Source organism: Bubalus bubalis, chromosome X, assembly GCF_019923935.1.
Source record: "Bubalus bubalis isolate 160015118507 breed Murrah chromosome X, NDDB_SH_1, whole genome shotgun sequence".
Lineage (NCBI taxonomy): Eukaryota > Metazoa > Chordata > Mammalia > Artiodactyla > Bovidae > Bubalus > Bubalus bubalis.
Window position 1 is genome coordinate 56,955,142 of NC_059181.1, and position 14,817 is coordinate 56,969,958.

Below are 14,817 nucleotides of genomic sequence, written 5' to 3' on the forward strand. Positions count from 1 at the left end.
TGGTGGTTGCCAGAGGTGAGAGGAGGGGGTAATATGCATGAAGGGAGTCAAAAGGCACAAATTTTCAGCTAAAAATAAATAAGTCATGGGGATGTAATGTACAGCATGGTGACTACAGACAATAATATTGTTGTATTGCATATTTGAAAGCTGTATGGTGATGGATGTCAACTAGAATTATGGCGATCATTTAACAGTACATACAAATATCAAATCATTATGTTGTATATCTGAAACTAATATAATATTGTAAGTCACTTATACCTCAATTTAAAAATAAATAAGTAAAAGTGTGGTATTGGTAAAAATAGACAAATTTATCAATGGAACAGAGAGCAAGGAAATAGACCCACACAAAAATAGACTACTGATCTTTGACAAAGAAACAAAGGCAATTCAATGGAGAAAGGATAGCCTTTTCAATAAATGGCATTCAAACACTTCAATATCCACACACACACACACACACACACACACAAATCCAGACCAAGTCCTTACAACTTTCACAAAAATTAACTCTAAATGGATCTTAGACCTATATGCAAAATGCAAAAATATAAAACTTCTGCAAAATAGGGACTTCCCTGGTGGCCTAATAGTTAGGACTCCAGGTTTTCATTGCTGTGGCCCAGGTTCATTCCCTGGTCAAGGAAATGAGATCTTGTAAACTGCATGGTGCAGCCAAAAAGAATGAAAGAAAGAAAACTGCAAATAACAGGAGCAAGTCTAGAATGTCTAAGTGACTTTGGGTTTGGCAACGTTTTAAAATATAACACCAAATGTACATTACATGAAAGAAAAACTGACAAATTGGATTTTACTAAAATTAAAAAATTCTGCTCTTTGAAAGGCACTGCTTAGAGAATAGAGAGACATGCCCAGAACAGGAGCAAATATTTGCAAAACACATATCTGAAAAAAAAAACACATATCTGATAAAGGACTTGTATTTAAAATATATCAATACAAAGCACTCTTAAAATCAACAATAAGAAAACATACAATCCCATTAAAAATACGCAAAAGATGTGAATAGACACTTGACCAAAGAAGATATACAGATGGGAAATAAGCATGTAAAACCATGTTCAACATCATTTTTCATTAGGGAATTTCAAATTAAAACAATGAGTTACCACTACACATTTATTAGAATGGTTAAAATCCAAAAAACTGGTAATACCAAAAGCTGGCAAAGATGTGAAATAAAAATGTTCATTTGTTACTGGTGAAAATGAAAATGGTGAAAAATTTTGAAGACAGTTTGGCAGCTTCTTACAAAGTCTTATCATATGACCTACAATTGCACTCCGAGTTATTTACCCAAATGAACTGAAAACTTCTGTACATACATGTTTGTAGCAGCTTTATTCATAATCATCCAAAACTGGGAACAACCAAGATGTCCTTCAATAGGTGAATGGGTAGGCAAATTGTGGTACAGCCCTCCAATGGAATATTATTCAGTGATAAAAAAAATGGAGGAACTTTAAATGCAAATTGCTAAGTGAAAGAAGCCAATCTGAAAAGGCCACAGACAATACGATTCCAAATACATGACATTTTAGAAATGGCAAAACTATAGAGACAGTAAAAAAAGTCAGTGATTACCAGAGTTTCAGGCAGAGGGAGAGGAAAGATGAATAGCTAAGCACAGATGAAACTGTCCTGTATGAACTGTAATGATGGAAACATGTCATTGTGCATTTATCAAAACCCATAGAATATGCAACACAAAGAGTGACCCGTACTGTAAACTGTTGAATAATAGCATATCAATATTGGTTTATTTAACAAATGTACCACACTAATGCTATCATCTCAATTATTCTGTAAATCTAAAACTGTAGTAAAAATTAGGTCACTTAATTGTTTTAACACTTTTAGCATATAATCCAGCAATGGCACTCACGTTCATTCATTCGATACAAAAACCTTACACAATCATAACATCCTTATTTGTAACAGTCAAAAACTGGAAACAACCAAGATATCCTTCAACTCTTGACTGGTTAAGCAAACTGCAATAAATCCATACCATTGAATGTTATTCAGCAATAAAAAGGAACAAGCTATTCATATATGCAACAATCTGGATGAATCTCCAGAGAATTATGCTGAATAAAAAAACAGCCAGTCCCAAAAGGTTACATACTGTATGATTCTATTTATATAACACTTGAAATAACAAAACTATAGAACTGGAGCACAGATTATGGGTTGCCAAGGGTTAAGGAGGGAGAGCAGGAGAAGGGAAGTGGGCATGGCTATTAAAGGGCAACATGATGGAAATGTTCTATGTCAATATCCTAGTTGTGATATTGTACCAAGATTTTACAAGATGTTATGATGGGGGAAACTGGGTAAATTGAATCTACAGTTCAGTTCAGTTCAGTCGCTCAGTCCTGTCCGGCTCTTTGCGACCCCAAGGACTGCAGCACACCAGGCTTCTCTGACCATCACCAACTCCTGGAGCTTACTCAAACTCATGTCCATTGAGTCAATGATGCCATCCAACCATCTCATCCTCTGTTGTCCCCTTCTCCCTCCCGCCTTCAATCTTTCCCAACATCAGGGTCTTTTCAAATGAGTCAGCTCTTCACATCAGGTGGCCAAAGTATTGGAATTTCAGCTTCAGCATCAGTCCTTCCAATGAATATTCAAGACTGATTTCCTTTAGGATTGACTGGCTTAATCTCCGTGCAGTCCAAGGGACTTTCAAGAGTCTTCTCCAACACCACAGTTCAAAAGCATCAGTTCCTCGGTGCTCAGCTTACTTTATGGTCCAACTCTCACATCCATACATGACTACTGGAAAAAACATCGTTTTGATTATATGGACCTTTGTTCATAAAGCAATGTCTCTGCTTTTTAATATGCTGTCTAGGTTGGTCATAATTTTTCTTCCAAGGAGCAAGCGTCTTTTAATTTCATGGCTGCAGTCACCATCTGCAGTGATTTTGGAGCCCCAAAAAGTGAAGTCTGTCACTGTTTCCATTGTTTCCCCATCTATTTGCCACAAAGTGATGGGACCAGATGCCATGATCTTAGTTTTCTGAATGTTGAATTTTAAGCCAACTTTTTCACTCTCCTCACTTTCATCAAGAGGCTCTTTAGTTCTTCTTTGCTTTCTGCCATAAGTGTGGTATCATCTGCACATCTGAGGTTATTGATATTTCTCCAGGCAATCTTGATTCCAGCTTGTGTTTCATCCCCTCCAGCATTTCTCATGATGTACTTTGCATAGATGTTAAATAAGTAGGGTGACAATATACAGCCTTAACGTACTCCTTTTCTGATTTGGAACCAGTCTGTTGTTCCATGGCCAGTTCTAACTGTTGCTTCTTGACCTGCAGACAGATTTCTCAGGAGGCAAGTCAGGTGATCTGGTAGTCCCATCTCTTTAAGAATTTCCCACAGTTTATTGTGATCCACACAGTCAAAGGCTTTGGCATAGTCAATAAAGCAGAAGCAGATGTTTTTCTGGAACTCTCTTGCTTTTTCAGTGATCCAGCAGATGTTGGCAATTTGATCTCTGGTTCCTCTGCCTTTTCTACAATTATCTCAAAATTAAAATCTGTCTAAAGTAAAAAAATTTTGTCTAAAAAATTAAAAAAAGAGAAAAATGGGAAAAGTAGGTGCCTCTTACTTACCTCAAATGATCCACCAGGTTGTCCTGGAACCAGGGCAGGAAACCTCTGGGGTGACTTCCCATTAGCTGGCATGTTGACTCTGGATACCAGTCCACCTTCCAAAGCTTGAGAGGTGTGTGTATATGGGCTGCAGTCAAAATAAATGGAAGATCCTGCAGCCTCCATTAAGGGGAAAGCTCAACAGCTCCACAGACATACCAACAAATCCTAAAAGGACAGTATCCATGTCATCAGTGTCATTCCACATTCACCCCACGAAGTTCAGCAATTCCCTCTCTGAGCATTATTATGGAAATAATTAATAATAACCTCTGAGCAGATTACGGAAATAATCATGCTACTTGGAGTCAAATTAATGAGCTCAAAGGGGTGCTTCACATTTTACCCGACAAGCCTATCCCTCAATTCCAGGTTCAAGGCAGATCTGGGTTTGGGGAGAAAGTAGACCTGAAGCAAGTGAATGGTGCTGAAGTCCCATGGGATAGGCAGGGGAAGGACTTGTCCATGGGGTCCTGGTGGGTGACTGTGGAAGCAGAAAACCTGGAAACTTGGTAATCTAAATGAAAGGGATCTTTTTTGCCCATTTTAATTACTTTGCCATTCTGGGTGAAAAATCTCTCTTAAATTCTTTTACAAGGGTACTTCCCTGGTGGTCCAGTGTTTAAGAATCTGCCTGCCAATGCAGAGGACACAGGTTTGATCCCTGGTCAGGGAACTAAGATCCAACATTCCCTGGAGCAACTAAGCCCATGCACTGCAAGTACTGAGCTGGCACCCATGCCAACGTGACACAACAAAGATCCTGTGTGCCACAACTAAAACCTGAAGCAGCCAAATAAATAAAAATAAATTTTAAAAAAGGAGAGGATTTGGAGAAAAGGGAACCTTCTTACACTGTTGGTGGGAATGCAAACTGGTATAGCCACTATGGAGAACAGTGTGGAGATTCCTTAAAAAACTGGAAATAGAACTGCCTTATGACACAGAAATCCCACTGCTGGGCATAAACACTGAGGAAACCAGAACTGAAAGAGACATGTGTACCCCGATGTTCATCACAGCACTGTTTATAATAGCCAGGACATGGAAGCAACCTAGATGTCCATCAGCAGATGAATGGATAAGAAAGCTGTGGTACACATACACAATGGAGTATTACTCAGCCATTAAAAAGAATACATTTGCATCAGTTCTAATGAGGTGGATGAAACTGGAGCCTATTATACAGAGTGAAGTAAGCCAGAAAGAAAAACACCAATACAGTATACTAATGCATATATATGGAATTTAGAAAGATGGTAACGACAACCCTGTATGCAAGACAGCAAAAGAGACACAGATGTATAGAACAGTCTTTGGACTCTGTGGGAGAGGGAAGAGGGAGGATGATTTGGGAGAATGGCATTAAAACATGTATAATATCATATAAGAAACGAATCACCGGTCCAGGTTTGATGCTGGATACAGGAAGCTTGGGGCTGGTGCACTGGGATGACCCAGAGGGATGGTATGTGGAGGGAAGTGGGAGGGGGGTTCAGGATGGGGAACACATGTACACCCGTGGCGGATGCATGTTGATGTATGGCAAAACCAATACAATATTGTAAAGTAAAAAAATAAAATAAATAAAAATAAATAAAAAATATTCTACAGGGAAGTTCTTAGCCTGTTCTTTCTAGAAGACGGTTCAACATTAATAATATTTATTAAATCAACAAATTAGAGGGGGAGGAAACACACTGCTTTTAACTTACACCAAGAAAAAGGCATTTGACACAAGTCAGCAGTCATTACTAATAAAAACTCAAAATTAGGGAAGAAGTTAAATCACTTAAATATCACAAAAATTATTTACAAAAATATAGCTCTGAAATACTATGCTAAAAAGTAAAATGATGAAGCAGCTGCCATTAAAATTAGTAAAAAGATAAGGATAGCCAATACAATTCAAAATTTTCCTGACTCTAGCGCACATGAAAGATGAAATAATCAGAATAAATATTGCAAAGAAATGAAAATATAGCTTTCTTTGTCAGGGATATGATTTTATACATAGAAAACCTACCAGACACTACCAGAATTCATAGGGTAATTTGATACAGGACTGGATACAAGATAAAGTTATAAGAGCAGATAGTTTTTTTTCTGTTTAATAACAATAATCACAAGAAAACAGAAAAAAAAACAGTAATAATAACAAGAAAATATAAAAGTATGTAAAATGAACAAGAGCTATATCTAAAAATTTTTAAATTAAAAAATTGATATAGTCACACAAACAAAAAGAGTAATTAAAACGGAAGAAAAGATTTAACTACAATTCAACCCTCCCAAAAGCATTATAGCAAAGAATAAATGAAAAATAAAAATTAAACACAAAGCTCAATAATAATAAGATGGTGTCTAGAACACTTTGCAGAATGCAGCTAAAGAGATTCTTAAAAGGGAAATTCATGCTTTTAAATGTTTTTTAACAAAGAAAGGTTGGACATTAATAAATTAACAACCAATTTAAGAAGTTAGATAAAAGAGAAAATAGTACAACTAGAAGGATTTACGGAAACTGAAAACAGAGGTACATCAGGGAGGATCAACAATACCAAAAGGTGGTTCTTGGGAAACGCTAATAAAACCAGCAAATCTCTGGGGAGACTAAGGAAACCATCTAAACACACATACACTATTAGGACTTGACAACAGATGCAGCAAGAAATCTAAACTGACTACCTAAGAAGCCTCCATTAAACAGAAAAAAACTATCTGCTCTTATAACCCGAAAGATTCTCATTCATCAGACTCTTTAATTCCCCACCAACTGACCCCACAAACTGACAGTCTGCAACTCCCCAGAGCCAACAAAGCCATCACCTCACCGCGCGCCAACAAGACTTAAAACAGTCTGAGGGCCACTTCCGTTTCCTGTCCTCACCTCTGCCACTGCCCCTTCTGGGGCTGTTAATTTTGCACACAATCACACAAGAGCTCTGAGACAGTGGTCCACTCACTCTGAACAATGTGCAGTTAGAGACCTGCAGAGACTTGAACCATGAGCAGCAGTAACGGGCGAGGAACATGGCTGCGCCGAGGTGTTCCACTATGAGGGCAGTCATCTTAGCGTCTTTTCCGTACAGTGGGCTGTTCCATAGAAGGCGACGGCGGGGGGCGTCGCTCATGCGTAGAAACTTGGAACTGGGTTCTATGGGTCTGTGCAAAATTTACAGAAGCAGAGGTTCCAAACCGCATCACAGAGGAAGGGGAGATGTGTCCAGATCTTCAAGGGAGGTACCACTAAGAAGGGGGAAGAAAGGCAGGATCACAGTTTCCTCTTGGGAGATATCACTGGATGAGAGAAGGAGTCAGGGTGGTACAATCTCCTCCTTGAGGATACCACTGGTACGAGGGGGGAAAGTCAGGTCCCCTCCTGGGCGATACCACTGTAGAAGAGAGAGGAGGAGTCAAGGTGGTACAGGCTCCTTTTAACGTACTGTGGAATTGATACTAAGAAGTGTTTGATCCCCTCAATTTTCATTACCCCACAAAAATGATTGTAGCTAGGAATAATATTACTAGTCTTTGATGTAGATAATTAATGTTTTTCAGAAAATTATCAATAGAAAGACATTTAGAAAAGTTATAAGCACACTTTCAGTGAAAATGAATCTCTAAGATGCGCCCTCAACATCTACTATCAACCAGGTTAGCCTCAGCCTCTCTTATATGGAAATTCAGGAGCTGCTGCTGTCTCTTGGGACAGAAGAGAATTCTGGGTGTTCTTCACCTCTTAATTCCTATGCACATTCTTTAAAACCCAGTCCTAGTATACCCTCCTGCAGGGAACCTACTCTGACAAGAGGTAAAGAGCTCTTTTCTCTGCTGAAGGTGTTTCAAACCCAGCAGGTAGACCCTGACTAAGTGTGGGTATGGATTGCTGAGTACCCTAAGAACATTCATTTCTTCTCTCTGGGCCTCAGCTGAATAATCTGGAGTAGTTATGAACTGGATGGAGACAGAATGGCAAATGTGAGAACATTGCTGTAACACACACACCTTTACATAAATTTCCAAAACTTATTATTGTTGTGATTTCTGGTCAACATCTCAAATCCTAGACCCTGTTTACTTCCATCAGTGCCTCTCTGAACTGATGTCAAAGCTGAGCCTTTCTTAACTCTACCAACACCTTTGTGATCTGGATTCATGTTCTCTATTAATGCTTTACTGGAAGTTTTATTTTCCTTTTAGGTATGAAGGATTCATTAACAAAATAAACCACTTGTTATACACACATAAACAATTTTAATTTTTGATAGAAGAGTATTTATTTAATTTCAATATATAGCCATTAGAAGCATCGAAAGAAATAGAAACAATAGAGAAAAGCAACAGTATCTACATGGCCAAATTGGGCTGACACTTACATCCAGACTTGACCAGCACTAGAAAGTCTCAAATGACAGCAATCTGGAGTCCCAACTGAGAAATGGTCCTGGGCAGAGAGTCCACTCCATGAATAAGACTTCACACTGCAGCTTTGAAGGCTCCCCCATATAATCCCAGGCCACAGACTGATTTCGTCATCCATTTGCTGGCAAAAATGTAGCTCTGTTTTTTTTTTTTAATTTTTATAATGCTGTTTGTTTCACCTTGTGAGTCATAAGATTAGTTAGACCTCAGGAGACTAGCAAGGTCCCCAGCAGCTTAAGAAATTCCAAGATCTACTCCCTTTCTTATCTAAAGTGCCACTTGACTTGCTGGTAACAATTGGTGTGCTTGCAGGCAGGCATGAAGTCCAGGCAGGGTCAGGATTCGATCAGAGGCCTGCTCCCCTGATTCTGACACCTGAACAAGACTACCTCCATTTTAATTTCCCTAACAAGTAATGATTTAATCAATGTTCTTATATTTTGACTTTTGAAAATATTGCACTAAAATGTTGTTTTGATTACTGAGTTTTGGGTTCCCCTTTAACTTATGTACTTTTGTTACAGGAAGTACACTGATTGAAACTGCCCACCCTGGCCAGGCACCATAGTAACTATTCGCATGAGTTGTTTTACAGCAGGAGGTCCTGGCAAGGAACAGGGAAATAATAAGCCTCCACCAACCAGAAGAGTTTGGGAAAGGTCAAAAGGAGACACCACCTGTCCAACCACCTCCCAGAATCCTTCTCGCTGGCATCCATCTTGGCTGAACAAGGGCATGCACCACCAGGAAGGACTCTGAGTCAGAATGATTGGCTAAGGACAACCCGGAAACTAATCCCATCACCATAAAACCCGAGACTGCAAGCCATGTGGCAGAGCTGTTCTCCTGGATTCCCTTACCCTACTGTTCTCCACCCGGGTGCCCTTTCCCAATAAAATCTCTTGCTTTGTCAGCACATATGTCTCCTCAGACAATTCATTTCCGAGTGTTAGAGAAGAGCCCAGTTTCGGGCCCTGGAAGGGGTCCCCCTTCCTGCAACACTTTGAAGTGAGTGTCTCTTTTGCCTGAGCCTAGTCCCAGCCCTACTAAGAAAACTTGTTCTCTAACATCAGAACTTTATTAATTGAAATTATGTCAGTAAGAATAAAACATCCCACTCTTGCCTGGAGGATCCAAGCTACTTTGACACAGAAAAGCAGGATTGATTTGCAACCTAGGTTCAGAGATTCAAATAAGGGGCATCTGAAGTGTCATATCTTTTTTTTTTCTTTTATTTATTTATTTTGGCTGTGCTGGGTCTTCCTCACTGCACATGGGCTTTCTCCAGTTGCAGAGAGTAGGGGCTACTCTCTAGTTGCCGTGCTTGGGCTTCTCACTGTGGTGGCTTCTCTTGTTGCAGAGCACCATCTCTAGGGCACTTGGGCTTCAGTGGTTGCAGTGTGTGGGCTCAGTACCTGTGGCACACAAGCTCAGCTGCTCTGCAGCATTTAGGATCTTAGTTGCCTGACCAGGGATCAAACCCACATCCCCTTCATTGGAAAGGGGATTCTTTACCACTGGACCACCAGGGAAGTCCCATGCTTCATTTAAATTTTAACTAAACTCCACTTTTCCCCAACATCCTGTAGTAATCCTATTTCTTCCTTTGTTTGGTGGGACTAGGGTAATCAACCATCCCTGTGTGTGTAGGACAGACAGGTTTATTGAAACATGGGAATTTCAGTGCTAAAATTAGGAAAGTCCTGGGAAAACCGAAACAAGTTGGCCACTCTAAGTGAGATCCTGCACAGTTCCTGTGATGTGTGGTCTCCCTTGTTACAGCAAGTTAAAACCTATTTCTGGGGAGTTCTGGGCTTTCACTGCCATGGCCCCCAGGTTCAACTCATGGTTGGGGAACTGAAATCCCATAAGCCATGGGGACACTGTCAAAAAAAAAATTCTGTCCAACTATGGATGTGACTCTTGTGGTCTTTATCAGATGGACTTTATCAAGGTCATTAATGTTGGAAGGGTTCACAGAAGTTGAGTTTGAGATCACTCTTAGTATGCACTGATGGTGGAAAAATTGCCAGGCCTGGGTTCCAGCTCCAGATCAGAGAGACTTTGATGGAAGAATAGTTCATTGAAGGCTGAATGTTAAATGATACTAGGAAGGAATTGATGGTAGAAGAATTATCAGAGCTCTAGATTACCAGTCAGACTAGAGCAGTACTGAAAGGGTTGAAAATTGGCTGAAAGGTAGTAGAAATGTTAACAGTGGCCTGGATTTTAGCTTTTGACAAGAGAGTCATTGATGGTTGGTTAGTAAACAAATGACCAAATTCAAGGTGCTACCATATGAGTGACTTCCCTCACAGCTCAGTTGATAAAGAATCTGCCTGCAATGACCTGGGTTCAATTCCTGGGTTGGCAAGATTCCCTGAAGAAGAAAATGGCAACCCACTCCAGTATTCTTGCGTGGGAAATCCCATGGACAGAGGAGCCTAGCAGGCTACAGTCCATGGGATCACAAGAGTCAGACACAATTTAGCAACTAAACCACCACCACCACCTTATGAACAGTGGTGGTGGAAGAGTTAATGCAAGCCAGTAATTTGAGCTCTGTTGTCTAGACCAAGGGGTTGCAGATAGATAGTACAGCTGGCCAATGGCTGTGTATAATAGCTGGGATCTGGTTTCTAGTGACCAATAGGATGAAACAGCAGCCTGTTACCAGGGAGAAGCCCCTGTTGCTATGTGCAGAGTGAGAGGGGCAGGGTCTAGCCTGAGTTGCTACAGACAAATAGTTAGCCAATGACTGCAGACATTGGGCTTTAGCTTCTATAGCCTACAGTAAACTATTGCCAAGTAATAACCCCTATTGCCATGTGAAAGGAGGCGGCCAAAGTGGCACCTGAGAGGCTGTGGACAAAAGTCAGCCAATGGATGAGTAAGAATGGGGCTCTGGCCTCCCCAAGCATATGAGGCTTCCTGGTCTGTAAATCAGGGAGGTCCTCATGGACGGAGGAGCCTGGTGGGCTGCAGTTCATGGGGTCGCTAAAGTCGGACACGACTGAGCGACTTCACTTTCACTTTTCACTTTCATGCATTGGAGAAGGAAATGGCAACCCACTCCAGTGTTCTTGCCTGGAGAATCCCAGGGACGGGAAGCCTGGTTGGCTGCCGTCTATGGGGTCGCACAGAGTTGGACACGACTGAAGCAACGCAGCAGCAGCTTTGTCCAATGCAGGGAGAGGGCAATGCATAGCCTGAGGGTGTGCAGATAGGTAACACAGCTGTGTGCGGGAAGTGGAAGTGGGTGGAAGTGGAAACAAGGCCTGAGGTTGCTTTGGGCAGGCGGTGCAGCTAGCCAATGGCTCTGTTTGGGAGGCAGACTTCAGTCTCCCTGCCCAAGCCAGTGCTAACATCCCTGTTACTATGCAGAAATAGCTTTGTTCCAAATTGTATCAGAAAGAATAAGCCTCTCAGTCTTGCCTGTGCTGTGCTGTGGTAGTCACTCAGTCATGTCCTACTCTTTGCAACCCCATGGATTGTAGCTTGACAGGCTCCTCTGACCATGGGGATTCTCCAGGCAAGAATACTGGGGTGGGTTGCCATGCCCTCCTCCAGGGGATTTTCCCAGGGATTGAACCCAGGTCTCCCACGTTGCAGACAGATTCTTTACCATCTGAGCTACCAGGGAAGCCCCTGGAGAATCTAAATCACTTTGACAAAGAGCAGCAGCCTCAATTTCCAACACAGGAAGAGGAGGAGGAAACTTAGCATGAGGGGTTGCAGACAGGTGACAAAGGAAAAGAAACAAATGAAATAACTTTAATAATATAGTTTATTTAAATTACATGTCCAAAATATTATCATTTCAACGTATAATCAATCTTTGAAATTATTGATGAGATATTTGGCATTCTTTTTGTTGTAGTAAGCCTGTGAAATCAGATGTGTACCTTACATTTACAACACATCTCGAATTGAATGCTAAATTTTCATCAGAAATACTTATGAAATCTAAATATAATAGACTTCATAAAATTTACTGTGGAGGACTTACCCCGCAGTCCAGTTATTATGACCCTCTGCTTCCACTGCAGGAGGCTCAGGTTCAGTCCCTGGTTGGGGAACTAAGACCCCACATGCTGCACTGTGTGGCCAAAAATAAATAAAAATAAAATAAAATTTATAGATGATAATTTAGGTTAATATTCACAGGTTGTTCCAAACATACTTTAAAAGTTTTCTAATAACTGAATTGAGTATCTATCTTTTAACAGAAGAAATGTCTAATATTACCAAAATGTACAATGTTACATTTAGAACAGTTTTTCTTTCAAATGGCAGCTAGATATTTGAAAGGTTTGCCACAGAAAGGAATGACTATAATCTCAAAGCTCAATTGGTGGCCAGTAGAGACAGGACATCATTCCAGATCTCTTAATCCAAAGTTGTAATGCATTTTATTGAAGCACTGGATCTTCTGTTTGTGTGTCAATTTTAAATTTTTAATTAATTAAAATTAATAAAATTTTAAAATCAATTTTCAGCCTCATTTCAAGTGCTCAATAAGCTACATCTGGCTAGTGTCTGCCATATTGAATGGCACAATTCTGAGCTATGTGCCATTGATGGTGGTCAAGTTGAAAGAGCCATGGTTTTGAGTCGTAGACCAGAGGAGTAGGGATGGTAGAGGAGTTCATAGAGACTAGGATTGAAGATATACTAAGATGAGCACTGATGATGAATTGCTGACAAAAGCTCACATTCAAGGGCAGACCAAAGTAGCACTGATGGTGGAAGAGCTAACAGAGGCTTGAGTTTGAAGTTAGACCAAGATGTTGATGGTAAAAAAAAAAAAAAATAGAGATCCAGTTCAGGCAAGATAGCATAAACCTGTTTTTCTCCCTGTTCCTTCCTGCTACACACAACTATCAAGCTTTGAAATAAAACAAGGGAAATCCATACAAAAAATATGAAACATGGTATAAGGAAGGTGGACTCACTTAGGATCCCAGGACTGAAGGAACAACACACCTGCCAGGCATCATGTCCTCCCACCCAACAGAAGACAGCAACTCAGACCCAACATTTCCTGATGTCCAACCCAGCAACAGAAGGCAGCTCAACTAGGCTCATTCGTACCTTGAATTAAATGGAAGTCTCTCTGACAAAGGGGGCTTCTCCAGTGGCTCAGCAGTAAAGAATCTGCCTGCAATGCAGGAACCACAGGAGACACGGGTTCGATCCCTGGGTTAGGAAGATCCCCTGGAGAAGGAAATGGCAACCCACTCCAGTATTCTTGCCTGGAGAATCCCATGGACAGAGGAGCCTGGAGGGCTATAGTCCACGGGGTCACAAAGTTGGAGGTGACTGAAGCGACTTGGCACAGTACCCAATGGCTCTCTGACAACATGTGACAAGCCCAACACCATCAAGGGGATGGATTTGGAACCCACTTATAATAAGGGACATGAAAAGTGCTCCCTTTCCCCAGTGGGCCCTGAGAAGGCAGGGGGAACCTGCAGGAGAGATACAGCCACAGCAAGAGAATAGGCCTGGAAATTTCTTTTACCTTGAAGGCCCAAGAGATCTGAGATTCCCTTCTCCCAACAGGAGACATGAGGCAAAAAGAATCCCACCAGGCAGCCAGACTTGAAAAACCTCTCCCCTGCCCAGGGCACCAGGGCAGGCACATAGAAACAGCAAGATGGACCTAACCACAGCAAGCATCCTGAACCAGGATGCCACTTTGACCTTGTAGATCTGAGATTCCCTTTCCTGGCACCAAGACACCTGGGCAGTCAGAAGGCACTGGTCAGTGGGGCTTATCACATCCCTCTATCACTGAGCAACCCCCAGAGGTCTGACCTGTAGAAATCCTACATACCCTTACACAGCACCAGTAAAGACAAGTGGAAGCCCCAGAGGAACCAGGTAGACAAAGCAGATGGAAATAACACCACAAAAGCTCAGAAAATTAAACTGATATTGGAACCACAGCATCAAAATTAGGCCAAAATTTTCATAGCAAACCAAAACAGGGTGACTGACTGCTAAAATAAAACATTTCAATAGGACCCAGCATCTCCTAACATCATAGATGAAGGCCTGGAATACAATAGAAAATCATCTGTCACATCAAGAACCAATACCAAATTGAATGAGAAAAGATAATCAACAGATGCAAACACTGAGATGACTTGGATGCTCAAATTATTCGACAAGATTGTAAAGCAGCCAGTATAAAAATGTTTCAACAACAATTACTGATGCCAAAAGCTCAGCTTCTCTGTACACCAGTGCTGAACCAAATCTCAGAGACAGAGTTTTGGTGAAGTAGAAAAGGATATCTTTATTGCTTTGCCAGGCAAAGGGGGACACAGTGGGCTAATGCCCTCTCAAACCCGCATGTCCCAACTTGAGGAAGATAATGAGAAGTTTTATAGTAAGGATTCAAAGTGGGTGTGATCAGCTCGTGGACTTTCTTCTGATGGGTTGGTGGTGAGGTAAGTAGGAGTCAGCATTATCAACCTTCAGGTCCAACTAGTCTGGGGTCACGTGCTTGTGGGCAGCATACCATTATTAGTTGTTAACTTCTCCCACCTGGAGGGGGTTTCAGTATCTGCAAAATAACTCAAAGATATTGTGTGTATCCCTTGATGAGGAAATAAGACCTTGCCCCAGCGCTGCTCTTGGGGAAACACTGACTGAACCCACCTACTCTGGCCAGACACCACAGTAACCATTT

At 41.2% G+C, this 14,817-nt stretch overlaps 1 protein-coding gene across 1 annotated transcript in view; it reads right to left on the reverse strand.

The window, feature by feature from the left end:
* ZNF157 (zinc finger protein 157) overlaps positions 1-7,292 on the reverse strand; it is a 32,997-nt gene extending 25,705 nt beyond the window's left edge. Inside the window, exons 1-2 of the mRNA XM_044936839.1 lie at positions 6,659-7,292; positions 3,654-3,860 (exon numbers count right to left, since the gene is read on the reverse strand). Of these exons, the coding sequence (XP_044792774.1) occupies positions 3,654-3,818 (165 nt within the window). The 5' untranslated portion in view covers positions 3,819-3,860; positions 6,659-7,292. The remainder of the gene's footprint in view (positions 1-3,653; positions 3,861-6,658) is intronic.
* Between the last annotated feature and the right edge of the window lie 7,525 nt (positions 7,293-14,817).